This window comes from Mastomys coucha, unplaced genomic scaffold (genome assembly GCF_008632895.1).
Source record: "Mastomys coucha isolate ucsf_1 unplaced genomic scaffold, UCSF_Mcou_1 pScaffold5, whole genome shotgun sequence".
In the NCBI taxonomy this organism is placed as follows: Eukaryota; Metazoa; Chordata; class Mammalia; order Rodentia; family Muridae; genus Mastomys; species Mastomys coucha.
Window position 1 is genome coordinate 57796748 of NW_022196911.1, and position 27619 is coordinate 57824366.

The 27619-nt window shown below is 48.0% G+C and overlaps 1 protein-coding gene, 1 long non-coding RNA gene and 3 other non-coding genes across 5 annotated transcripts in view; 4 read left to right on the forward strand and 1 right to left on the reverse strand.

The window, feature by feature from the left end:
• The first annotated feature begins 2264 nt into the window (after positions 1-2264).
• LOC116077543 lies at positions 2265-4189 on the forward strand. Its single transcript, XR_004113266.1, has 5 exons — positions 2265-2448; positions 2649-2693; positions 3172-3222; positions 3793-3854; positions 4054-4189. It is a non-coding gene; the product is annotated as an uncharacterized LOC116077543 (long non-coding RNA).
• LOC116079411 lies at positions 2498-2568 on the forward strand. The gene has a single exon (XR_004113964.1). It is a non-coding gene; the product is annotated as a small nucleolar RNA SNORD49 (small nucleolar RNA).
• LOC116079412 lies at positions 3026-3096 on the forward strand. The gene has a single exon (XR_004113965.1). It is a non-coding gene; the product is annotated as a small nucleolar RNA SNORD49 (small nucleolar RNA).
• On the forward strand, positions 3905-3976 carry LOC116079461. Its single transcript, XR_004114008.1, has one exon. It is a non-coding gene; the product is annotated as a small nucleolar RNA SNORD65 (small nucleolar RNA).
• A 56-nt stretch (positions 4190-4245) lies between the features above and the next one.
• Lrrc75a (leucine rich repeat containing 75A) overlaps positions 4246-27619 on the reverse strand; it is a 47221-nt gene continuing 23847 nt past the window's right edge. The window contains exons 2-4 of the mRNA XM_031352160.1: positions 19705-19833; positions 8677-8789; positions 4246-5583 (exon numbers count right to left, since the gene is read on the reverse strand). Coding sequence (XP_031208020.1) covers positions 5055-5583; positions 8677-8789; positions 19705-19833 — 771 coding nt within the window. The 3' untranslated portion in view covers positions 4246-5054. The remainder of the gene's footprint in view (positions 5584-8676; positions 8790-19704; positions 19834-27619) is intronic.

A 27619-nucleotide genomic window follows, 5' to 3' on the forward strand; every position in this document is an offset into this window, starting at 1 on the left:
GAACTCACTCTGTAGACCAGGCTGGCCTCGAACTCAGAAATCCGCCTGCCTCTGCCTCCCAGGCGCTGGGATTAAAGGCGTGCGCCACCACCGCCCGGCGAAATTAGTTTTCAAACCAGGGATAAATTATCTTGGGCTATTTTTGGTCCCTTTGAAACCATCCATATCCCTTGCCCCAAGTTAACATCCTTTTAACTATGAAAACCTTACATTACTATTCTTTTTTTTTTTTTTTAAAGATTTATTTATTTATTTTATGTGAGTACATCACTGTCTTTGGACACACCAGAAGAGGGCATCAGATCTCATTATAGATGGTTGTGAGCCACCATGTGGTTGCTGGGATTTGAACTCAGGACCTTGGGAAGAGCAGTCAGTTCTCTTATCTGATGAGCCATCTCTCCAGCCCTACATTACTATTCTTAACAGACCACTAGTTTCCACAAATCCAAAAGCTAAAAAACATCACTGGGTGGCACCTGAAACCTACAACAGAGTCCCCCTCTTTACTGTAGCTTGCCTATTGAGGTCCCCACCAAATGACTTTCCTTGTTCTATAATAAGCTGTGCAATGGTGGTGACACATGCCTGTAATCCCAGCACTCGAGAGGCAGATGTCCAGGTTCAAGGTCAGCCTTGTCTACAGAGCAAGTTCCAGAACAATCAGTTCTGGAACAGAGAGAGAGACCCTGTCTCAAAAATAGCACCAAACCAAACCAGACCAAACCAAACCAACCAACCAACCCCAAGACACTTCCAATGTAGAACATGGTATTTAGGGAAACATGAATCTGTGTTCCTGGCCACGATCAAGCATTTTAGCTCCAAAAGAAATTATCTTATTCCTTTTAAGAATGTTTTGGCCTGGACTTCCCTCCCTCCATTAAAATCCTGTTTATTCCTTGGACCACCTTTCTAGCTCTGTCAAAATGAGTTGCCTCCTCAGCACATCTGCCTAAGAAGTGCATGCAAGCACCGATGTGTGTGTTGCTGGGTAGAATCCAGCTTATCATATGTACTAGCTCTCCAGACTTTGCACTGAGGTGTTTTGAGGCAGGATTTCATTCTGTAGGCCAGGTTGGTCTTGAACTCACAACAACTCTAGTCTTCTGAGTGGTAGGATTACAGGCTGACATATTCTAGGCTGACCTCATAGCTGAAGATGAAGACCTTGAACTTGTGATTCTGCTGCCTCCACGTGTTCAGAGTTTGGGAGTTTGCCACAATGCCCAGCTTATGAGGTGCTGGGGATGGAGTTCAGAACTTAAATGTTTGCCAGGGAAACACTGCATCCCCACCCCTTAAGAGAAACCCAAACATGCTCATATACTGAAGGGATGGCATCAGCAGTTTTCTATTACCTACAAGATAAGCCTGATGCTAGTCTCACCTGTCAGAAGTGGGAAGAGCAGAGGGCAATGGAAATGGATCAAAAGCTCTTCTTCTTTTTTTTCAAGACAGGGTTTCTCTGTGTGGTCCTGGCTGTCCTGGAACTCACTCTGTAGACCAAGCTGGCCTCGAACTCAGAAATCTGCCTGCCTCTGCCTCCCAAGTGCTGGGATTAAAGGCGTGCGCCACCATCGACCGGCTAAGAGCTCTTCATGATTCTACAGTTCTCTAAGGAATGTAACGAGGGCCGTCTGCATAGGGTCTTGAGAAGATCTGTGGAAATGTTAAAACAATAGTGGGGTGCAGACCGGCCCAATCACTACACTTTGCACCATCTACTGTTCCTTATTGTTTTTGAACCCGGTTTCGGGCGTGTTAGCTCAGATGAGCCAATATTTTACCCTCCATTCCCAGGTCCTGAGGATTAAACGCGCGCTTACACAGCAGGCTCTCCGCCACACAGCTAGATTATACTGGCCCGCTTTTTCTTTTTTAATTTGAAATTTAGAGATAGGGGCTCATTAAATTGCCCAGGCTGGACTCGAATTCCTGCCTCGGGTTCCTATATCGACTACGATTACAGGCTTGCACTGTCAGGTTTGATTACACGTTTGCAAATTCTACACGCTTTTTCAAACGACTGAGAAGTCACAGACCACCGACGGAAAACCGCAGAAAGGAAACCGAGTCAGCGCTTAACCCGCCACGCAGGCGCGCTGGACCGCGCTGCGCTCTTCGCTACCCAGAATTCCCGGGGCGGTGGAGACCACTCGTTCATCAGAACGGGGGAGACCTGGACGGGCCTGCAAAGGTGCGCGGGAAGTTCCCGTGAGCCTTTGCTGCCCTCCCCTCCCCGGTGAGGAGTGGACTATTCCGAGCCCTTAAGAGTAGGGCGCTCACGCGCTTGTCTTTCTCTACGGCCATCATGGGGTCGCGTCCCTCATCTCCTTGGGGCTGGTACCTTCACCGTGGCCTGCTGTTGGCGGTCTGGAGCGATGCTGAGCCCAGGCCCAGCCTCTCAGCTCCGCCGTGGGCGCTGCACAGATCTAGGGGTGCCTGGTAAGTCGAGGTCTGCATCGCGGGGCGCTGCGCGTGGGCGGGAGTCGGCTGCACTGATGAAACTAGAAATAGGAAGTGCCGTCCGAAGCGACAACTGACGACATCCCTATTTAGCTGACTGCAGTCGTTCAAGCCTTGGCGACTCAGTGCTGAACATGAGTGTCCGAACTGTCTTCTGATTCTTTTTCCTAACCTTTCAGACGGGACGTTGACAACGTGGAATAGGAACAGTATCCCACCATGAGGTGAGAGTTTCTGGGGTCATTGAAGTGGCTTAAGTTGCATTACTGGATAGGGCATTCCAGGCACAGCCCTAAAATAAGGATTGCACTTTATGCCGAAGTATTCCTAGCTACATTTCTCCTGGGGCTGGAGATGGCTCAGCTGTTTATTTTATAAAGACATTTTATTTTGTATCAGATGGGGTTCATAGCTCTAAGTTCCAGGGAATCTAACATGTTCTGGCCTAAGGAAACTTCATTCACACCCACCCACGTGGGGCATATGCATCATTTAAGGCGGGTCTCCACTTAATGGCTGAAAGTACTAGTTGGAGTGGGACAGCTGAAAGCTTGACTGCTGTGATGAGATCACGAAGTAGGAAGTGCCGTCAGAGTCGATAACTGACGAAACTGCTCCAGGCTGATTGCAGTCAAGCCCACACCAGTGGCTAGTGTTTAGGTTTAGTTTGATCCGGACTTTTAACAACTGATGTACTCCTAGGTTGGGTACCTGAAGGTGGAAGATGGGCCAGCAGCAGTGACCTCCCATGAGGTAAGCTTTCAACTTGGGATTTTAGTTGGTTCAGACTATGTCATTTTGACTTGAGCTGGTATTAATGTATAAGCATCAGTCTTGTCTGTACTCAGTTGTATGTGATTGATGGAGGTGGTTAGGTAAGGCAATGTGGAGTGCATAGCTCTTAACTGCAGAGCTATTTTTGTGCGTCTGCTGTCCCGATGTTAGGGGAAAAAATGACACCAGACTTACAGGCGGTTGTGAGCCACTATGAGTGCTGGGAATCACCTGGTCTTGTGGAAAAGCTCTTAGACATTACAATCTATTAACTTAAGTCTTAAAATCTTCACTTAACGTAGTCTTATAATTGAACCCAGCTGGGCTGGTTTGACCAGAGCCAACTCACTGGTGGCTAATTGCAACTGTATTTTAGTAACTTGTGAGATCTAGGATGTGCTAAGAACTGTAGGTTTCTTGAAGAGGCAGGCATTGTTCAGGCCAGTCTGCTCTACAAGAAGAGCCAGGGCTCCAAAGGGAGGGGGAACCAGGGAAAACAGATTTGGGAGGCTGCCACTAGAAATAATTTGTTTCTGCAATCTATCTTAGGGTGTCCCTTTCAAGTTATGAGAACTGCAAGGCCGTGGACTGTGCTGGCAGCAGCCAAAGAGGTGAGTTGGTCTATACAGTGACTAGCTGTCATTACTCTGAAAAAGATATCAAATGATGATATCACCTAAAATAGCTGGAATTACCGGCAGATTGCTAGTGGTGAGCCTATGGTTTTCTGAAGATATCTTTAAATGTTTTAAATGCCATTGATCCAGGCAGGACTGATTCTGAAATTTAGTTCTTTTGCTGTATTCCCAGAAATGTCTCCAGCCATCCCGGAAGCAAGTATCCCAAGTGATATGTCTGCCAGTTTTGTTCTGGATGGGCACGTTTGGTAATCCTGTCTGTACCACAGGATCTTCAGCACCTTTTAATAAACTTTGTCTATAAAACTGATTGCCAGTGTGTAGTATGTTGGGTGTACAGTTAACCGTCCAAGAGCACTCTATGTAATAAAGCACAGTCTTTATTTAGTATTGGTCCTTTAAAAACATGTATTTGAAGAGTAAAGTTGAGTGTCAGGTGTTAAGCAGTCCAGCTTTAGCACTGTAAACTTCTGGTCAGTCTAGGCTGTCTTCACAACCTGAGACTTGGGCAGATTCCAAAGCATGTAAGGCACCTGCACTCAGTTCCTGTCCTTTGGCTGCGCTTGTGCAGTACCACGCAAATGCCATCTTGTCCAGATCCTGTAAACTTCATTTGCTTACCTGGCCTGTAAAGCTGTGCTTCCCCACAACCGAGTTCAGAATTTGACCACTTAATTCCCACGGGCTTGAGTTGGATGAGCTTATTAGGGCCCCCCCCTCCCCCAAATTTTCCCTCTTTGCTAATTGGGACTTAACTGGTTCTGGAGCCTTGGAAAATGAGTTTTTGAAAAACCAATACAGGAACTAGATTATGGAAGGGCCTGAAACAGCTGGTAGAAAAAGTTGTGCTGGTTGGTGGGTAAAGGAGCAAGATTGCCAGCTGATAACCCTGCCTTCAAGAAGCCCCCGAGAATTGGAAAGTAGGTAGATGTTCCAAGGGCCTTAGAGTAGATGCCTAGGTTACCTGACTAAATTGTAAGTGGGCCCAATAAAGAACTTTTTGGTCCAGATGTACTGGTCTAGGAGGACAGCTGAATGGAGACACAGTTAGTACTCTGATCTCATCCTGGTGAGAGCTGTGTAGGGCATCCAAACATTCTCCCGATAGGAGGCAGACCCCCCTAGCCTGCCTCAGCTGCCCAGGACTCCCTGCTTAGGACCCCTATTTCTATGTCATGTCTGAGTCACAGCCTCCCTATTCTGGCCCCTGGCAGGCATCACAGGGCTCCCTGTAGGGTCCTGCTGACCTGTACCTTCCCTGGCTTCTTCCCCAGTACCTGGCCCCTCACCCAGCTCTAGAATGGTTGGTAGGTGGCCCTGTTTTGGAGAGCGCTTCCGCAGGCTGAGCAGGAAGGGCTGGGGTAGTGAGAAGATGTCCACATTGTTGCCCAGGTCAATCCATGTGACATTGGGGAACTTGCTTGGGTCCTTCAGGGTGTCAGTGAGGTCCCTTAGCAGAGCCCTGGTCAGTCGGTTGCCATTGAGGGCCAGTGTAGTGAGGCGAGGCAGGGTACTGAGAGCTGGCAGTAGCTGCAGGACCATGTCATCTGTGAGGCCAGTGAAGCCCAGCTCCACACTGTCCACCTGCTCTCCGCAGCGCTGAAGATAGCTGGTTACCCGCTCCAGGTCCCGTGAAGTCAGCGGAATGCCTGACAGATCCACCATGTTGTCTGGAGGATTCCCAGATAGAAGAGCCTTAAGACTGAAAGAAAAGGAACGAGCAGGCCTTTACTGGAGGCAAGTAGTGGCTATCACCACAGAGCTGTTTTAACTTTGACCTGAGATCTCATTTCTTCTATTTCCTCTCGGGATGGAGAGACCAGGGGAATCCTGTTTTTGTTGTGATTCCCCAGTATCTGCTTCAGGCTGAGCAGAGTGGGCAGAGCACGGGGTTGGAGGCTGCCATTCCAGTAGCTCTTCAAGACTATGTTTTTATATGATGCCTGCAGTTTCCTTTTAACTCCTGTTTCCTACCCTGTGTTCTCTAGCTAGTTAATTATGGTCTGTTCTTCACTTGCCTAAAAAAACCCAAAACACAACAAAACTGACTTGCCTCTGATAGTTGAAGAAAGCTGGCCGGTGAGAGGGCTTCTGGGGCAACAAGAGCTGCTGGAGGCTCGATGCTTTTCAGCTCCTTCCTCTCCCTGCCATCTGCTTGCCCCCTTGCCTTGTTCTGGAGCCCAGACCACTTGGCCTGGTGGTAGTAGGTGTGCCCCCAACCCCGACTCCCAATGGCGAGCTACTCATTCTCCCTCCAAGCAAGCACTGAGTCTCTTACACTGAGGACAGCTCGACTTGCTGGGACAGTGCATGTTTATGCTCAAAAGCCACAGCCAGTTCCACCAAAGCAGCTCCCCTTAGGCCCTCTTGAAGCTGGGAGATGAATTTATTTTGTTCCTTGGAAAGTGAAGGTAAAAACCCTCAGAAGGCAGATTCAACTGCCTAGAATCCTTCCTGGAATTAGTTGGTTGTGACATTGGTGCTGGGCTCTCTATCAATGTCATTAACAAAGTCAACCTAGCATCCTGAAGATGGCTGCTAGTGTACAGCCTAGAGTCGGGTAGGTGAGGATTTGAATCTCTCTCTGCTGCTCACCAGCGTCAAGATCTTTGTCAGTCAAATGGCAAAGATATTTGTTCCCATTCTATTAATATTTGTTATGGCCCTACTATGTGCCAGGCAGTGACCTAGGCACTGGCATCACAATGGTGAAGTGGACAGGAACCCTGTTTTCCTTTTATCATAGAACAAATAAACATGACAAAGTGCATGACCTGATGTAAAGAAAAAGCAAGCATGGTCCATCAGAAGAGCTGGCTAAGTGTTCCAAAGGAAGCAGTGTCAAATAGGAAGGCCCTGACTACAAAGCTTGTGAGGGGAGGCTTGGGGGGGGGGGTTTGGCGAGCTTTAATTCTAGCTCTTGGAAGGCAGATGGATCTCTTGAGTTCAAGGCCAGCCTGATCTATATAATGAGTTCAAGGAAAACCAGTGCTACACAGTAAGACTCTGTTTAAAAAAGCCACTCCCTTTTCTGCCTCCCCAAGACAATAAAAACCAAAGCAATAAAAAACAAAACAAAACAAAACAAAACAGAGAAGGTGGGGGGGGGGTAGGGAGAACTGGAGAGGTTGCTTAGAAGATAAGAACATATACTGCTCTTGCAGAGGATCTGAATTTGGCTCCCAGTATCCACGTCAGGCAGCTCACAACAGTTTGTAATTCTAGCTGCAGGGGGATCTGATATCTCTAGATCAGTGCAATCCTTTAATACAGTTTCTCATGTGGTGGTGATCCCCCAACCATAAAATGATTTCATTGCTATTTCATAACTAATTTTGCTGCTGTTATGAATCATAATGTAAATATCTGATGTGCAGGAGATCTGATATGTGACCCTCAAAGGGGTTGTGACTGCTGCTCTAGACTCCGAGGGCACCTGCACTCACATGCATACATCATGACACAGACATCTAAGTATTTTTAAAGTATATTTTTTAATATGTATGAATATTTGCTGGCACATATGTTTGTACACCATGTGCCTGTTCGTTGCTGGAGGAGGCCTGAATAGGGTTGGATCCCTGGAGTTACAGACAGTTGTGAGCCTCCGTGTGGGTGCTAGGAATCTGAACCCCAGTCATTTGCAAGAGCAGCCAGTACTCTAAACTGCTAAGCCATCTCTCCAGCCCCAATGATGGTTAGGTTTAATGGTAACTTGGAACAATCTAGAATCACTTGGGAAGACAGCCTCAATAATTGTCCAGATCGGATTGACCCATGGGTATGTGTGTCTATGATGGAATTGTCTTGAAGACTGAATTGTTTCCCTTTTTGGGAAGTCTGCCTCTTAGCCTGGGTTCACATGCTTCCCACCAGGAGATCTGTGTGTATTGTGTCTCAAGCCTCTTGTTTCTGGAGACCAGAAAACTCTGGAGGGTCTTCACTGCTGTATGGCTGAGAAAAGGTTAGACTCTGGGTCCCCTGGCAGGAAATACATCCCAGAGAACTTTATGGAAGTGGGTTGCTGGTTTTTTTTTTTTTTTTTAAGATTTATTTATTATTATATATAAATGCACTGTAGCTGTCTTCAGATGCACCAGAAGAGGGTGTCAGATTTCATTACGGGTGATTGTGAGCCACCATGTGGTTTCTGGGATTTGAACTCAGGACCTTCAGAAGAGCAATAAGAACTCTTACCCCGCTGAGTCATCTCACCAGCCCTCTGGAAGTGTTTTTTTTTTTTTTTTGTTTTTTGTTTTTTGTTTTGGTTTTTCAAGACAGAGTTTCTCTGTATAGCTCTGACTGTCCGGGAACTCACTCTGTAGATCAAGGTGGCCTCGAACTCAGAGATCCGCCTGCCTCTGCCTCCCAAGTGCTGGGATTAAAGGTGTGTGCCACCACTGCCCGGCTGGAAGTGGGTTTTGATGGCCACACTTGAGACAATGTTCTTGCCTTAGCTTCCAAAGTACAGGATTACAGAGGTACACCATCATGCCTGGCTTCCATCCCAGAGTACTAGGAATATCATGAACTAGAAATTCCTCATGTCCCATCGCCACCTGCCCATCTGGGGGTCACACTTCCCAGCTCCCACCCCGGGGATGTCCTTTTTACCATCTTTCATGTACCTAGAATGACCAAGTTACTTTCTCGGTTCTTAAATCCAGCATAATCTTACCTCCTTTTAAACTGGCTTTATTGACACGACCTCTGGCCCTTCCCTCAGCCCAGTGCCCCTGGAAGAGTATCAGTCAGCAGGGTTGGGCCAGGGCAGCCTAAGGGAACTGCCACTCACCAGGCCTGTGGCTTCCTCTTCAGCCCTCGATGCCTCCTCCACTGTGAATGAGGGCTAAGGTGGTAGGTCAACTGCCGGCACAGCTTCTCCATGGCACCCATTGCATCACCTTCCTGCAGAGACAACCACAGGCACAGGTCTGTGAGGTGTCCCTGGAGGACTTGGAGGTGCCCTGATCTCCACTCCAGACTCCCTAGCACTCTGGAAGCTCAGCACAAGGCGGGGCCTGCTCAGCTGCTCCCGGTGAAGTGCCTTTGGCAGGAGCAGGAGAAGCAAACTATCTTTGCATGACACCATGTGTGCTGGGAATTGAACCCAGGGCTTCAAACATGCTAAGCAAGTACTCTACCCCTGAGCTACTCTCTGAGCATGCATCTGCCTTGTGAATTAGTTGTTATCAGTGACATTTATATAAAAAGTCTGGATTGAGGGGGTCTGACTATGACTGGCTGGAACAGACCTGTTGAGCAGGACATTGTATGGCCCCTGCCAAGTCAGAGTATCCAGAATCAATTTTGTTTTGCTTTGTTTTTGAGACAGGGTTTCTCTGTGTAGCCCTGGCCATCCTGGAACTCACTCTGTAGACCAGGCTGGCCTCGAACTCAGAAATCCGCCTGCCTCTGCCTCCCAAGTGCTGGGATTAAAGGTGTGCACCATCACTGCCTGGCTCAGAATCATTCTTTTTCACTCATACTGCATATCTTCAAGTGCTTACTGAGAAGCACGCCGGTCTATGGTCATGAACAAAGGTTCTTGTATTTCGCATAATAAAATATATTATTCTTACTTATGTCTTTCCCTAAAGTGGGAAAAAAGAAATCTGAGGTCGAGTCTTTGCCAGGGCAATCAGTCCACCTACACTTTTTGTTTGCTTCATCAACATTTGATTTTTTCAAATGTATAGATGTTTTGCTTGTATATATGTCTGTGTACCATGTACATACAGTGCATACAGAGGCCAGGAAGGGGCATCAGAGTCCCTGGAGCTACAGATGATTGTTAGCTACTATGTGGGTGCTGGGAATTGAACCAGTGTCCTCTTCAAGAGTAGCCAGTGCTCTTCATTGCTGAGCCATCTCTCCAGCCCTTGTTCATGAACATCTGAGTTTGTGACCCTAAGTACCATGGCCTAAACTGTGTCCCTTCAACAATTATATATTGTTTCCCTTTTTCTTTTCTCCTACTCCTCTTCTTTTTGAGACAGGGGTTCTCTGTGTAGAAGTCTGTCCACAATCAGGACAGACATAATTTTTTTCTGGCAAGGGTCTCTTGCCAGAAATTTATTATGTCGCTATGTGACCAGGCTGGTCTCAAATTCACAGAGATCTTCCTGTCTCTGCCTCCTGAGTGCTACCATGCCTGTTTTTTTTTTTGGTTCTCTGTGTTTTTCTGGTTGATCTGTGACTGGTTGGTTTCCTGGAGGTGTTCACAGTTACAGACTGTATTCATTGCAAGCCTACTGTGCACTGCATTCTAGGCAAAGCACATGAATAGTAGTGACTCAGTGAACCCTCCACACCCATGTGAAGCCAGTGCTGCCCTCCCTCTTCACAGGTGAGAGCAAGGCACAGAGAGGTCACATTAATTCATTCAAGGCCACACATAAAACCAAGACGTGGAACTGCACAGTTTGATCCCAAGTCTGTAGTGAGAATTCTGGAATTAAAAAAACCCACAGAAGTAGTATATGTTTTTGTTTCAATCCCAGGCGTGTGTGGAGCTAAGTGGCTGCTTTACAGCAGCTGACTGTGATTTGCCTCCTGCTCTAGTGGAAGCAGGGTTTTGCCAGCTGCAGATAGTTCCTTCGACAGTGTGACATTTGGAATTCTGGGAACTTTTAAGAGGGTATATAAATGCCAAAGTCCAGAAAAGCAGGGTTGTTGGTTGTTGGTTGTTTTGGGAGGAGGGGGTTGGTTGCATTTTTTTTTTTTAATAGTTATGCTCAAAGAAGAAACAAAAGGAAAAGAATTAGATTCAGGGATCTCTATCTTTCCCCTTTATCCTTCTTTCTTTTTTATCTATTGATGGGGTGAAACCAGAGGAGGATAAAGGGTGGGAAAAGAAGAGCCCACAAAGTAGCAAAGTCCAGCTACACAGGTCCATGTTCTAAATGATTTCACTGGCAGACTGGCAATAGTCATCATAATTGAATGCTGATTCTTGTCACCCATTCCTGGGTTGGGATTCACACTTCACCCAGCTCAGATCTAACACAAGGCTGCACTGAATTTAGAAATGGAGTTGGTGTTTCTCTATTAAATCTTTCCACTGCAGTTAACCCAGTGTGTAGTCCAGTGACTTAAATGGCAGAAATTAATGTTCTCAATGATGCACGGGTCAGAAGGCCAAGGTGCGGCCTCTCCTAGCTTCTGTAAAGGGTTTTTCTCCTGCATCCTCACATAGATCTTTTCTCTGGACATGTCCATGCCCTAATCACTCCTAAATACACCAGCTATATTGACTTTAAACAAGCCCACTCATATGGCCTCATTTTTGCTTTACATATTTTAACATGTCTTTGAATGCAGTCACATTCTGGAGGAGGGTTAAGAAATCCATACAGAGCCAGGCACCAGTGGCACATGCTTGGGAGGCAGAGGCAGACAGATCTTTGTGAGTTTGAGGCCAGCCTGGTCTACAGGGTGAGTTCTAGGGCAGCTGGGACTACACAAAGAAACCCTGTCGTCCCCCCCCCCCAAAAAAAAAAAGATAAAAAAAAGAAAAAGAAAAGAAAAACCCAAAGAAAAAAAGGAGAGAAAGAGAGAGAGAGAGAGAGAGAGAGAGAGAGAGAGAGAGAGAGAGAGAGAGAGAATGTGAGAGAGAGAGAATATGAGAATGAGAATCTGCCCTAGTCACATTGGGCTACCCCCATGCTACCACTAGTCCGAACCTTCCTATCTCTTACGGATTACTGCACAGACACCAGGTTAGAACTTAACAGAGCACCCATAATCCAGAGCACTTCATGCTCTCATCATTATACAGAGGAGAGGACTGAGATTTGAGGAGCTGTGGCTGACAGCATGGTAAGAGAAGAAACTCTGATGTGGACAGGAGAGGAGGGAGCCTGTGACTGGAGGTCTGCAGAAATGAAGGAAGCATCTAAGCACGGAGCCATTGGGGCAGCCTGAGATGGACAGGACTGCCCTGGAAGGAACCTTCTAGCTCCTCAGCCCCGCTGCCCCTGTGGCTTCATCCTGATGGACAAACTGGAATGTCCACTCCAGTCAACCTCACCAACCCCCTGGAGTAGACACTGGACTCCCAGACTTGGATTCTTCCTTAGCCTGGTCACACACAGTGGGCACAGCAACACAGGCCAGAGGACGAGTCAGTCAGTAGAGAGGACTAGTGGGTGAGGTTATATCCTGGGAATTTCTTACTGATAGGATGGGAGGACTGGAGATTGAGAGGGTGACTTAGGGCCATGCCCATAGAGAGGACTGAAAGTGACAGGAGTCATATACAGGTCAGAGATGGTGTGAGCAGAATGCAGCAGATGAAGGGATTGGGAATGTGGGCTAAAAAGCAAGGGGTTCGTGTCAGTACTGATTGTCAGTGTGACAGAATCTAGCCTTACCTGGGAGATCGGCGGCTGAGCACGCTGTGGAGCGTGTCTTGACTAATGGAAGCGAAGTGGGAAGAGGCATCAGTTAGCCCAGCAGAGGCATGCATGTATCTCTGGTTTTTCGACTGAGTATGTGATGTGACAGTTACTTCAAGCTCCTGCTACCTGGATATCCCACACATAACGGACTGCCCCTTTGAACTGTGAGCCAGAATAAACCCTTTCTCTCTTAAGTTGACATGACTTAAGTCATAGTACTTATCACATCGACAAGGGCTCCTGAGGAAAAGTGGGGGGGGGGTGACCAGCTCCCGAGAAACATGCTGATTACATGATTACACAGCCCACTGGACCTCCAGCTGGGCTTCCTCAGGATGTGGCTGAACCCCTGGCTATGGGATAAGCTGAGGGGAGTGGAGAGAAGACTGGACAAAGTAGTCAGAGAAGGCACTGAGAAAACTGTGAGTGAAGCAATGGGCACCTGGAAGAGGGCGGCTCAAGACACTATGGCGGCCACTGTACGGCCATTAAGGGCCTTTCCCAGCACAGGCTTGCCTGGGGTGAGGAGCAGGGGTAGGGACTGGTAATGGTGACAACTGACATTGGAGCCAAAGAATGAGGATTTGAGAATGGGACACGACACACAGCTGGCACATCTAGAGTTCATTTCCCACCTTGGAATCCCAGGGAACCTTCAAAAACCAACACTGGTGGTGAGTAGGCAGGTCCTCTGGCAGCGGATTAACTTTATTTTTAGTTAGTGTACAAAATAATAGGTTTCATTATGACATTTTTATATACATATTATTATATCGTGTTCACATTCTCTCCTACTGTTCTCTTCTGTCCCTCCTCCCACTTGCAGATCCCTTTGTCGCTTGAACAGCCTTCTGCTTGAACCCTTCTGCTTTCATGACACACTACTCGGGGAAACCCGCGATATTCTGTCTGTCTTCTCTCCCATTCTTTCACTTAGTTCTGACTACTCCCCTACCTCCCAATCACCGATTCCTCCTCCTAGTCCTGCCAGAAAACTAATTCCTTTGTGCATCCACGGCGGAGAAGCTCAGGTGACTTAAGGACAAGAAAGTCAGAGGGAATCGGAGGCACGCCCAACATCGTTTTGGGATGCTCTGGGACAGAACTGTTGCCAGTTTCCAGAAGAAGCTGACTCAAAGCCCACAACTGAGCTCCTCTGCTCTGGCTCCTCCTCCAATCACTTCCCTGAGTTTCCAAATACCCAGGACCATGCCCTCCCACTCAGCGGTCCGAGCTGGAACAATTCAGGCCGCGGAATCTTAAGAGAACAAAGGCTTAAAGAAGGCTGGCAGTGCATGGCATCAGCCACTAGGGGGCAGAGGAGCATAGGGCGAGGCTGCTGCTGCTACCAGAGAGAGCCGAGAGAATCTCGGTCTTCTCATTGGCTAAACCGGAACAATAGCTGAGCTCGCCAATTAGTCTTGAGAGTAACTGTAAAGAACACACAGAGATGAGTGTCCCCTGCTTGCCTGAACTAAACACACCATGGGTCTTTTGTTGTCCTTTTTTTTTGTAGTGTTTGGGATCCACCGTGGCCTCAGATGGCAGCTAGCACCAGCCACACCTCCTGTCCTTCCTGAACATCTAGGAATCATTATGTATCTCCTCCCTTCGATTGGATGCCTATGAATGCACACACGGTCCTACCACTCCCACTTGTCAATAAGGGAATTGAGGCCAACATACAGCTTGTAAGAGGAAACGGATCCAGACATTGGCTGGTGGCTCTAACTGAACTACCCACTCTTTTTCCTCCTTTGAAACCTGGCTCTTTGCCTATTCATTCAAGGTGCTCTTATCCTTTTCCCAGCTCCTCCTCTTTTCAGGAGCTCTCAAGGCCTTCTTCCAGCAGACAATAGGATTGAGTGGAGCTGGCCTAGAGAAGAAGGAAAGTGTGTATGTAGTGCGTGTGTGTGTGTGTGTGTGTGTGTGTGTGTGTGAGTATAAAGTGGGGGCAAGAACAGAGGACCCAGCGTAGAAGGGAATTGTTTTAGTGTCAGAGTCCTAGCTGTGTCCCAGGTGTGGAGCAGCCACGTCTTGTGCAACCCTGGCCAGGGGTCACTGTGGCATGGCAGCAAGCACTGCATGTTAGCTGTGTCTGCATGCCCTGAGTCTAGCATGCTCCTTGGGAGCTTCCTATTTCTCCCCATGGTTCTGCTCACCATTGTATGACCAGATCCCTCTAAGCTCCTGGCAGCTGCTCCAGAAATCTCAGTACCCTAGCAGGTCAGCCTCTTCCTGGAACCTGGACTTGAAAATAAAGCCGGGCGGTAGTGGTGAATGCCTTTAATCCCAGCACTTGGGAGGCAGAGGCAGGTGGATTTCTGAGTTCCAGGACAGCCTAGTCTATAGAGTGAGTACCAGGACAGCCAGGGCTACACAAAGAAACCCTGTCTCAACACCTCCCCCCCCCCCCAAAAAAAAAGAAAAAAGAAAATGAGACACCTTTCAGGGAATAGAACTTTGACAAGTAAGCAGGGGCCATAGGTAGCCATATTCCCTACCATGTGGGGTGATAGGAAAGAGCTCTGTTAATAGGAAACGGGATATAATGGAGCAGAGGGGAGATGGATGGACTTGCTCTGCAGTTCTCATGCCTCTGTAGTGCTGAGCTGCCTTTGGATCCACGAGACCCTGGACTGCGTGGTTGTCTGTTAGTTGCAGTTAGCAATGCATGAGGCTTGCTGTCAGACTGTGGAATAGACTCCTAGCAACTCTTCCTCACCCCCATGGAGAAGGAAGGCAAGGGAAGGGGTGGGAACTTGGCACAACTGCCAGAATTTCGGGCACTGCAGTTTCTCTAGACCTCAGTGACACTGTCCTCAAGCACTGGGGAAGGATTTGTTTGAGGGACTTCTCCACAATCTGTTGGAAAGAGACTCGGGGCTCATGGCCAACCTACAGCCTTCCCTGTCTCTCTGCTGTCAGGTGCCATCTGCCACCTTCATTTTGCAGGCACCTCTATAACAGCATCTAGGCCTCTGACAATTTTGTCCTCCACTCAAAGGTTTCTTTCATTCACAAGTCTACTCATTCATTAATCAGTATCTGACTGTTCCACTTTATACAGTGGACAGTGTAGTAAGAGTTTTGGTTTCTTGGAAAAACCCAGTTACGTTTGCCTTACACACTAGCAGGGATGTGATCTTTGCCAGCTGTAGAGAGTTTATAATTCTAGGGACTCTGGTGAGGGTGTAAATGACAAAGCCCCAAGAGAGGCAGGGGCTCTCCAAGGAGGCTTCTGCTCTTGTCTGTAGTCTGATCAAGAAGGCTGCTGCTCCTGGCTGCTGGCTGCAGTCTGATCAGAAGCTGGAGATATTCCGGTGACAAAGCTGGACTTGCCCCCAAGGAACCCCTAAGCAGCAGGAAGTAGCCCCCTCTCCCCTCTAACCTTCTTTAGAAAGGGTTAGAACGGATCAGGGTGGAAATCAAGATTGGAAGGGTGGTAGAGAGAAAAACCCAAAAATGTAGCAGGTCACTGTTTAGACAGATCTCTTGTTTTTCTTGGCTTACAGATCCACCTCCCAGCTCATTTTTCTGCCCTTTCTGTTCAAGGACTACTGTCCTGAAGGGTACAGCATCAGTTTCTCTTGTCCCTTGTTTCTAGTTGGGCTCAGTTAATGGGAGAAACAGGACAAGGTCTAGAGGAGCAAAAGGTCAAGATCCTCTCATTCAGTGTGTGTGTGTGAGCCTCCTAGACTGTCTCCTCCTTTGCTTCTGGCAGCCCTCTCTGTGTAGTCTCCCTCCAAGATTTATCAAGAGAACAGAATGGGCAGACTGATTTCTAGGACAGGTATCCTGGCTAGCTCTGTGATATGGAACACTGTGATAAGCAGTCCTACGGAGACACCCACATGACAAGAAACTGGGGCCTCCTGCTACCAACCCTGGAGTGTGTGTGAGGTGAGGATTGCAGCCTTGAATTCCTGAACCCGTGGAGACTGCTGAAGAACAAATCCTTGCTTTTTAGTTTCCTTTTATTTATTTTAGATTAATTTTTAGGTATGTGCATATATATGAAGACATTTGTGTGGGTGGTCAGAGGACCACTGTCATGGCATCTAACTGTAATTCTAGCTGTGGTGACAGGAGAGGTGGTAGCAGCTAGTCTAGCATACTTGAACTAACAGGCCAATGAGGGTCCTGGTTTCAAATAAAAGGTGGAAAGAATCTGAGGAACAGCAGGCACCTGTGGCCGTCCTTTGATCTCCATGAGCACATGCACACAGGCTATGCATGCATTTGGATACATACTTACATCCTCTTATTGCCTCTGCAAGCGAGCGTGCACCCCACACTCCCACACACACCCATAAACACACATTCACAATGGGATGTGCTGCTTCCTCCCTATTATAAGATGTAACTGTGAACAAGATGGATGGAAAATCCTTAGTCATTTAAAAAAAAAAAAAGACAGGGTCTCACTTGCTGGCTTGGGACTTGCTACATAGACTAGGCTGGCTTTGAATTTGTAGAGATCTGCCTCTGTTCTATTCTCAAGTACTGGGATTTAGAGTCTATTTTAGAGTCTCTATTTTAGTGGGTAAAGCAGATAGAAAAGTAACTATCAAGTAAGTGATAATTTAGGTTTTTCTGTTGCTGTTGTTGAGACAGGGTTTCTCTGTCTAACAGAGCTCTGGATGTCGTGGAACAAGCTGGCCTCAAACTCGGATCTGCTTGTATCTGCCTCCCAAGTGCTGGGACTAAAGGTGTGCACTACCATACCCGGTGATAATTTAAACCCCTGCAAAGAGCTTGGTTGGAACTTTAAGAGGGAGTCTACTGGGAGGGGCGAGGTCATTACAAGTGTTGGGTCGTCCACCCACCACACAGGCCCGCGGTTTGAGTGCTTGTTTCCCAGCTGGTAGGTTATTTGGGACGGTTGTGGCGCTTTTAGAGCATGGCCCCTAGTTGGTAGATCACTAGGGATCATTGAAGATGCTCGCCCAGTTCCTGGTTCTAGCCTTTCTCTGTTCTTTCCGGTCTACCATGATGGGAACAGGTTCCTACCTAATAGCTGACAATCTTGGCACCTTTGTTTATAACCTCAAGCTACAACTGAATAGCTAGGAGAGTGTCAGATACAAAGGTCTATCACCTAGTCAGCCCTAGTCAGTGTAGATGGCTCTGGTGGGGCTGCCTTAATTGGGGAGTTTGTCTTAATTCAGCTCCCCAAATCACACAGGAATCTGCATGTCCAAATGCTGAGGCCCCAACTGGTTTTTGATTAATCAGTAAAGAACCAACAGTCAATAGCTGGGCAGGGTGAAAGAGGCGAGACTTTTTAGGATTCCCAGGCAAGAAATGCAGGGGAGAGGAAGAGGGAATTCTGCCATGAGAGGGGTGTAGGACTGACCATGCCTGCCAGTGACAGGGAAGCCGAGCGATCAGAATTAAGAGCCTGCTATCATGGAGAGTCAGGGAAGCAGTCCCAGGATTTTGCCCACTTGGGTGTGGGGCAGCAAAGATAAGAGATTTGGAAAGTGTTGACTAGGGAAAACCGGAGAATGTGTGCTAGCTGTGGGGAGGTTCATGAGTGGCCCAGCCGCTGAGCTAGTAAGGCATATCAAAAATTAAGCTGGAGAATGTGCCTTTCTTTCTTTCTTCCTTCCTTCCTTCCTTTCTTTCTTTCTTTCTTTCTTTCTTTCTTTCTTTCTTTCTTTCTTTCTTTCTTTCTCTCTTTCTTTCTTTCTCTCTCCCTCTCTCTCTCTCTTTCCTTCCTTCCTTCCCTCCTTTCTTCCGTTCTTTCTTTCTTTGAGACAGGGTTTCTTTGTATAGCCCTGGCTGTCCTGGAACTCACTCTGTAGACCAGTCTGGCCTCGAACTCAAAAATCCTCCTACCTCTGCCTCCCAAGTGCTGGGACTATAGGTGTGCGCCACTACTGCCCAGCACATGTGTGTCTTTCATTCGAGAATCCAGAGCTCTTGGGCGGGAGCATAGAGCAGCTTAACTTCACTGTTATACCTTACCAGTTTGGAGATTCCTTCCACCTCTGTCTTACCCACTCCTGGCAGGCTCTGAGAGGACTCAAGGCTGGTCCTCGAACATCCAGCAGGACAGGGCCCACTCTGCTGGCTTTGGAAATCCTGGTTGGAGAGCGAGCTTGCTGTTTTCTGAGACCGGGCCTATGGAGACCATATCTTGTTTCTGTTTCCTGATGCTGCCCTACTCTATCAGTACCCTGGTGGCACTCAGAAGGTGCCACAAAGCAGCTATGATATCAGCTTCTGCGCAGGTGGTCATATGGACAAAAGCCCATGCAGGCACCTCTCCTGAGCTGTCTCATTTAGCTCTCTGCAGAGGAGATGGTTAATGCCCATTTGGGGTTGTGGAAAATGAAGTTCTGGTAAGCAAGTGATGTAGGAAAGGGACACCACACAGTACACTGAAGGCTTGTGCTCCATTCCCACTCATGTGGTGGAACCCTAGCCATGGAGGTGGGGCCTTCAGGAGATGGCCAGGTTGTGAGGGTGGAGCTCTCATCAGAGCTGTTCTAAGAGAGGTCTAGAGAACTACCTGTCCTCTTTCCACCACATAAGGACACGGGAGAAGGCAGCAAACTGAGATGGAGAACAGGGTTCCTGTCAGACACCCCTACCTTGCATGTCCAGCCAAATGTGAGAAATGATTTTCCATCTAGAAGCCCTCAGGCTATTACTTTGTGTAGCAGCCTGCACTGAGTAACACAGACTGATATGGCCCCCAGCCCCACCTAGGTGGAAGGAAAGGGACAAGGTAAGGAGCTCTGTGTCACTGGGCCCAGTGAGGCAGTTAGCACTTCCTATCTTGCTCAGCTCCAGGTTGGCAGAGTGGGCCTTCTCACCTCTGCCAACCTCATGAGGGGCGCAGCCTACTTCAGTAACTGTTTTCCTCAACTCAAATGCAGACGAAAGCAACGCTTCACCTATTGTTTATTTTTGAAAGCTTCCTTACCTGTCACCCCTCTCACCTTCAGGTAATTTACTTCCTGTGCTTGAAAGGCAGGAGTATGCCACCTGCAGGGCTGCCTCCACCATTTCTAGTCCTGTTCCCCAGAGCTCCAGCTTCCACTACTTAGTTCCCCGTGGCTCATGCCATTGGCTAGCTCCTCCCCCAGCCCAACAACTGTCATGACCGGCTTTTCCTACTGTCTCCTGTTTGACTCAGCCCCTTTGCTTGTCTCCTGTTGACCCTGGCCAGCTCCCATCCTCCACAGCCCCTCTCCCTCCTCTCTAAATCTTGGCACTAGACAGCTCCAAGAGCCAGAGAGAAGGTCCCAGAGGAAGCCATAGATAGGGTCCACCGTGGAAGCATCTTTTCCCCGGGGGGCAAAACTCCAACTCCCTAGGCAAGCACAGTCAGGTCTATGCTGTCCAGAAAGGGGCCCGCCACACATCCTAGGACAGGGACAGGAGTGCTTCAGACCACAACTGCCTACCGGCTTGGGGCAGTGGATGTAGCGTGCCAGACTGATAATGAGGTCGTGTGTGATAGGGTCCACCAGGTTCCGGAAGCTGGCATAGCGATACAGCACATCATCCAGGGAGGTTGACTCCATGCCCAGGTCCTGAAAGAGAAGGGAACACCCAGAGGTCAAGTGCCATCCGGAGCGCCCAGAAAAGGGACTGCAGACTCTGGAGGCCGATCAGCTCCCCCAAGAGCCCAGGCAAGGAAGAGTACAGAGAATATCCCTTAGTGGGGGACAAAGGCAAGCCCTGCCTCTTACGCCTCCAGTCAAGGTGCAGGAGACCTACAATAGCAGACACCCAGTCTCCCAACGTTCACGCAAGCCCTGGTTTATGAACCTCTTCCCAAAACAATGTCCCAAACAGCCTTTTGATGAAGCCACGGCCGGAGCCGTAGTACTCTATTTCATGGGGCAGGCAGTTTGAGACACTCAAACATCCCCTTGTCTCCAGACAGGACAGTTTACTGATCTTTATTTCTGTTTTTCTTGCTTCTGAACACAGTGGGACTGCCTGCTCTTTTGGTAGATTGCCCAAGCTCGAGGCTAACCAGGGAGGCGTGCATGTGTATGTGTGTCACCATGGGAACTCAGAGAGTATATCAAGTGGGGCCCAAAGGGAAGGGGGTACATAGCATCACTGTTGAATGGGACAGATGTAGTGACCGCCAAAGCAGGTATTGCCGTTGGTGTGAGGAGCTACAAGGTTTTGGGGGCGACAGAGTTTAGGGCGCACTGCTCCCATAGATGGTACTGTGGTATTTGAGGGGACAGCAGAAGCAGGTTGCAAAAGCACTTTTCCAATTTCTCCCTAGAGCAAGCTGTGGCCTCCTTCCAGAGGGGTCCCCTCTACACACTGTGGAGAGGACATTTTTATTTCCAAAGCACACAGGTGCTGAGAAGAATCTAAACAAACAGTCCTTGCCTAGCTTCTTCCCGTCTACAGTAGACTGTGCTCCGTCCTCCACCCGGACTTCTATATTGCCCATAAAACCAGAGATTTTGGAACTGAGGCAACACCTCAGCAGGTAAAATGCCTGCAGTGCACTTGGGAGTGGAGTTTGGATGCCACACGAGAGCCAGTGGGTGTGGTACCAGCTAGGGGGGAGGTACCACACCGTTATTCTGGATCTGCAGATGAAGACAGAGGCTGACATCTTAAATTGTTGGCATTATTGTGTGTGTGTGTGTGTGTGTGTGTGTGTGTATACACTAGGTCTCCGTCCTAGCTCTCTATTTTGCAAGGATTGATCAGCTCTCACCCAGTTCTAGAGGTATCCCAGGCTGGTGATGAATGCATGGCAGAAAAGAGGCCCTGGGTTTTGGTAGTTACACCTCTGAGAGAAAAGAATGGGCTTTTGCCCCCTCGAACCTGCAGGGCTAGGTCACCAAGCCCCATTTCCTGTGGGGAAGGAAGTTCACAGAGAGCTATGTACCACAGGTAGGAGCCAGTTTGGAGAGCTCTGCCTTCCACTGAGAGGGCACCAGCCTTGGAGGCAAGCTGAATGCTATGAGGCAAGCTGTGATCCCTGTCACTCTGTTTGCTTGTCATCCAGTGACACAAGATGTAGTGTGGCTGAGAACAGGGGCTTCTGAAGAGCGGCCCGGCAAGTGTAACCCTTGCTTTGACCTCTGACCTCTGGTTGTTCAACCCCTCAGGCAATCTACTCAACACCTCCAAGCTGGCGCTCTCTCTGTAAAATGGAGACAGTGACCTTAGCATCAGACATCGTGAGAGAAACCAAACTAAGCGACATGGGCAAAGCTTCTATGGTTCCTTCAAAGCCCCTCCCCACACCTTGTTGGCTTCCTCACATCTTCCCTACCACACCATGCAGCTCCTTTGGCCATAGACCCATCTGAAAATGTACTGAAAGTCACTAATTGTTCAGAAAATACAAGAATCGGGTCAGGACAGGGATCTTGGCATATGAAATCCAAGTTGGCCCTGTGGTCACAAGGGTGTGTTAGGAACGAGGAACACAGGCCCTACCCTGACTAGGGCATAAGGGAGTTGGGAAGGCCTCGATTCCAAAGGCATCAGAAGGCCATGTGGTCAAAAGGCCCTAGCCTAGCATTCAGCATCGCAGCCAGACCTCTCCTTACAGATCAAGGGTCCCTTCTTGGGGATAAGAAGGCCAAGAATAGGGTTGTGGATGCATAGTAGTTATTCCTAGGGACAGAGGCTAGACTCATGGCTATGGGAAGGAGGTCAGGAGTATAGGGTCTTTCTTTTCCTTTCCCTTCTTCTCCTTTACTGTTCAGCTCAGGCTGGCCTCGAACTTGCAACCTTCCTGTCTTAGCTTCCCAACCATTGGGAGTACAGGCCATGGCCAGCTAAGGTTTTTTTGTTTTCCGTCTGTCTTGCTGCCCTCTGGCTGTTGACTGAATGTTCGCCTCTGTCCCTCACCTGAGTACTTGGGGGTGATTCAAACCTGATGTTCTCAGAACTCTGTAGCCCCCCTTGGCTTACTGTAGGTCTGAGGGTGAGGGACCCCTTTCCTTGGGATGTGTTTTTTCCTGACTGTGAAATGGCAGGTCAACTACAAGTTATTAATCTGTATTCCAAGGTCCTGGGGTAGGCAGGTGTTACTGGTGGGCGAGAGGGAGGCAGAGCAGCTCTTGGTCTCAGACAAATGCGTAACTAACCAAACTACTGCCAAAGGGTTGAAAGCCTCGGAGAAGGTAGGTGGGCTTCTTGTGTCTAGGCACATTGGGTCCCATTTCTACAGTCTCCTCCCCACATCCTGGGGGGCATCATATTCTTGGAAAGACCAAGAAAGTGCTGGAGACTGGGTAGGTCTGACTGGGTGCAGACCGCACCTTTCCAGGGCTACCCTTAGTTGTCTCCTTTACCTTTCAACTCAGGAGCCCCATGGCTGACAGTGGCTGTCTTTATGGTGTCTCACTGGCATCACAGAGTTGGAAAGGGTGAAAGAAAGATGTCCCCACCAGGAGGAAGGGGTTGGGTAACTGAGTCACAGGTTATCACCTTCCTGAAGAAATTTTAGCCTGTGTGGGACTCCCAAAGGTCCAAAGACTACAGTAGGAAACACCAGCCCGGGGCTGGGCAAAGGCTGCTTATACTTTATTGCTTGCTTGATTTCCGGCCTGGACTGTGTCCAAGGACACTTGTGTTACTTCAGGACATATCATAGTACCTGGGTATCTTCTCTGTGTCTTTTCCTCTAAGTCAGTTCACTGGGGACTTTTGTATCACAGTCCATAAACTGGATGTGAGGGAGGAGAGCTAACTAGCTCCTCAGGGTGTCCCCAGATGGCTGCAACTTTTGCCACGGCCCTGGGGAAGCCAGCTCCCCTGACTGTAGGCACGAGGGTACCAGTGCTGTGTGAGGGGACTGGAAGAATCAAATCCAGATGTGGCCCTTCCATGTGCCGGCCTTGGAGGGGCTGTTACCTTGCAACAGTGAGGCACCCAAGAGGATCTCTCATCTTTCTGACCGTGGCTCTGAACAGCACATCTCTAGGAACTGTGTGCACAGATGGCTGCTCATCAGACAGTCTGGGCGAGTCTCTCAAACAGTACTGAGTCACTGCTGGTGGGAGCTCCACTAGGAGGGTGTAGCTGGGCTAGCCCCAAGCTAACTGCTCCCTGCAGTGCCTAAAGGTGACAGGCACACAGGGCGTCTCAAGGTGAGGTGAGCCCCATATGACATGAGCTCAGATAAGCAGGTTTGGGGACATTTTGCAATGGGACAAGCAATGATGGGCCTAGGACCAAGGCTATGGGTTTCCAAAGGGCAAGCATAGACCCACACTGGAAGTCAGAACAGCATATTCCAAAGGGTAGTCTTCTGAAGACCAGGGGAGGAGCCTGAAGCCCTTGAGAACTCTGAGGCTCTTCAAGGGCCTCTTACAGGGACATAACTTATGTCACACTGAGCCCAGCCACAAACAACCTTCTGTGATAGTTTGAAGGCAGCTGCCTGCAAGCCTGGAAACTGGCTGTTGGTGGAAAGCAGGATACCAGACATTCACAACAGGAAAAAGCCTCTCTTCTTACATCTTTATTTCCCTTTGGAAAATTTAGTTACTTTCGTAAACATCTATTTCCCTCATAAAATTTGTTATCAAAATTTTAAAATTACCCCTCCTCCTCCCAAAAACCCCCCATCCAGCTTTGTTGAGATGTAATCCACGTACAATTTATTTATCCACAGGGCACAGTCTGGGGCTCAGTGGCAGAGTAGCCAAGGAATCCAGTACCCTCCTCTGGCCTCCCTAGTACTCTGCATCTGGGAGGCCCTGGGTTCAATCCTCAGCACAAAGAAGAAAAAACAAAAACAAAACAACAACAACAAAGCCAAACCATGAAGTGAAGCCTTGTACAACCACCACGATATATTTTAGAACATTTTCATTACCAAGAAACTCTGTGACCACGACCCCACTTCCAAGTCTTCCCTCTCAGGCACCGGACAATCATACCTGCTATCTGTTTCTATGTATTCTGAACTTCTTCCTCCTTTTGTTGTAATTATAGATCTCTCCAGCAACATTGCCTTCTCTCTTATTGTTTCTAATTTTAAGTTAATAGGGAAGCCCTTTAGAGACCCTCCTCCTTAAAAAAAGAAGAAAGAAAGAAAAAAAGATTTCTGTAGCCAGGCATGGTGGCTCACACCTTTCATCCTAGTACCTACTGAGTGAGATCCAGGATGGCCAGGGATACCGATTCCTGTCTTCAAGAAACAAAAAACAAAACACTTCCCCCTGTCTCCAACATTTACTTATTTTTATTTTATGTGAATGAGTGTTTGCCTGAATGCACATGCACTGTGAGTGTGCCTGGTACCAGGGAAGCCAAAAGAGGGCACTGCGCTCCCAGGAACTGGAGTTACAGATGGTTATAAGCTGCCCTGTACGTGATGGGAACTGAATCTGGGTCTTCTGCAAGAGCATCAAGTGCTCTTATCCACTGAGCTATCTCTCTGGCCCTTAAGTCTCTTTGTTTTAATTTCTAATACTATAACTAGCATGAGATAGGATCTCCACAAGGGAAACCTCTTTGATGCCATCAATAAATCGGAGGACTACCCAAACCATTCAGGAACTGCTACAACAAAAAAATGTGTTATTCCGGGAGGAAGAGACTAAGAGGGAAGCAGGAAGTAGGGAGCCCCAAGGAATGCTGTGGCTCTGCACCCTGAAAAACTTCTCTGGACATATGGCTAGCTTTGCTAATTACTACTACATCCAATCCTCCAATGAAGTGCCTGGTCTATGTGGGCACAGATTATGTGGTGGTGGTAGGGGTTCAAGGGAAATCCATGCCCAGAGCTAGTGTCTGGAAGAAAAAAACCATTATCAACTCAAAGGACTGGGCCCTAGACTTCCCATCAGAGAGAGCTCACACCATGGGGACAGGGACATGGGAAACTGTCTTCTTGTATTTTTTGTTGCTGTAACACAATATCCAAGTCTGTGTAACTTACAAAGAGGTTTATATTTAGCTCGTAACTCTAGAGATTGGGAAGTTCAATGCAGGGTGGGCACATTTGGTGAAGATCTCACGCTGTGTGGTGACACTGCACACAGCACTGCACAGCATGAACATGTGTAGAAAAGGCACTGACCCACTCTGTACCAACCTATGCTGGAGAGAACGAACTCATTCCCGTCTGTGACAAAAATATTAAGGAGCTCTTTAATGTCAACATTTGTCTGGGCTAGCACATTCCTTTGGCAGCCTTCCTTACTATAACTGGGGGTTTCAGATCTAGGTCACCGCTACTGCTGTTACTATCGGAGTCATTTCTTTTGTGTGTGTACGGTGTACAGACGTTGCAGACCCACGTGCATGTTTTGGTGTGTGTATGGGTTCACGCACACTGCATAAGGTCGATGTCAGGAATTAACCTTGCTCTTCTACCTGCACACTGAAGCAGGCTCTCTCAATCAAACCCAGAGCTTGCTGATAATCTTGGGATTTGTCTCTGCTCCCTGAGGCTGGGATTGCCTGTGGGCTGCCATGCCTACCCTGGAAGTGTGTGGCTGTGGTGTCCTGAATGAGAATGGCTCCCCTAGGCTCATACGTTTGGAAACTTGGTTCCCAGTTGGTGGAACAGTTTGGGAAGGATCAGGAGGATGTGTGTCACTGGCAGGTGGACTTTGAGGTTTCAAAAGCCCAGATCATATCCAGTTAGCTTTCTCTGCCTCGTGCTTGTAGGTTATGATGTAAACTCTCACCTACTGCTCCAGAGCCATGCCTGCCTGCTGCCATGCTCCCTACCATGATGGTCATGGAACTGAATCCCAAATTAAACATTTTGTTTTATAAGTTGCTTTTGTTATCATGTTTTGTCACAACAATAGGAAAGTAAAATGGAGGGTTTCTGGGGCCCTAAACTAACAAGCACTGGGTGGAGAGAGAGAAATGGGAACATTCTTGCATCACTGGTAGGAAGAAACGCAAACTGATGTGGCCACTGCAGAAAATACAATGGCAATTTCAAAAAAAAAAAAAAATTAAATTAAATGCAGGATTATCATAAGGTCTGGAAAAAGCCAAGGGAATTGAAAGCAGGGCCTCTGAGAGACACTGAACATACATGTTCCAAATAGAGACAAGAGAACTTGTGGCTTTTGTGGAGGACCCAGGTTCTGTTCTCAGCAACCATGTGGTGGCTCAAAGTCATTTCTAAATCCAGTTCTAGGGGATCCAATCCTTTTTTCTGAACTCTCAAGGCACACATGTACAAAAAACACTCATACTCATAAAATTTAAAACACCTTAATTAAAAAAAAAAAAAAAGACTGGAAGCAACCCAAGTGCCAATGGATCAAGGAAACAGTACTTCCTTCTTTTTTTTTTTTCTCTTTTTGAGACAGTACTTCTTCTTCTTTTTTTTTTTTTTCTTTTTGAGACAGAGTTTCTCTGTGTAGCCCTGGCTGTCTTGGAACTCACTCTGTAGACCAGGCTGGCCTTGAACTCAGAAATCCACCTGCCTCTGCCTCACCTGCCTCTGCCTCCCAAGTGCTGGGATTAAAGGCATGCTCCACCACTGTCTGGCAGTATTTCATTCTTAATAATGAAGGAAGTTCTAACAAGTGCCAAGCAGGAAAAAGCGTGAGGACATTAATCTGAATGTAATAAGTTAGCCAAGGAAGGGCAAATCCTGTACAATCCATTTATTTGAAGTCCCTACAGCAGTTAAACACACAGAGACAACAGAACAATGGTTGCCTGGGAACAGGGCAGGGGACTGTGGGACTACTGCATAAAGGATGTTGAGTTTCAGCTTTACAAGATGAGCTCTGGAGACTGGCTGCACAGTCTGAGGCTCAGCAGGAGGTGCGAGGCACCTGGTGTCGTCCTCAGTACCACACCAAAGCACTAAAGAAATTAAACTGATACACTTTATATTATGTATGTTTTGCTATTACTCGGAAAAGGAAAGTGAGAGCCAGACCAGCAAACATACACATCATCAAAGTTGGCAGCTGCTTTGTGGCAGCAGCCCTTTCCTTTAATCCCAGCATGTGAGAGGCAGAGGCAGGCCTGTCTCTGAGTTTGGATCTCCGAGTCTGAAAGAGCGAGATCCAGGACAGCTGAGGCTGCATAGGTTTCCTGTCTTGAAACCTCCCCTACTAAAAACAAACAAGCAAACAAAACAAAACAAAAACCACACAGGCATCATCCTGAGGCAGGAAGGAGAGCATGTATGCATGTCTGGCTTTCCCAACCTCTGCTAATTACACTAGGTTGCTAAAATTTACTTTCCCTTAACAGTCAAGACCTAAATATGTTACACCTGCTGGTCTTAAACTCCTGGGTTTACACGGTCCTCCTGCCTCAGCTTCTTAAGCAGCTGGGATGAAGTTGTGTGCCACTATGCTTGGTTGGCCTTTTTTTTTTTTTTTTTTTTTT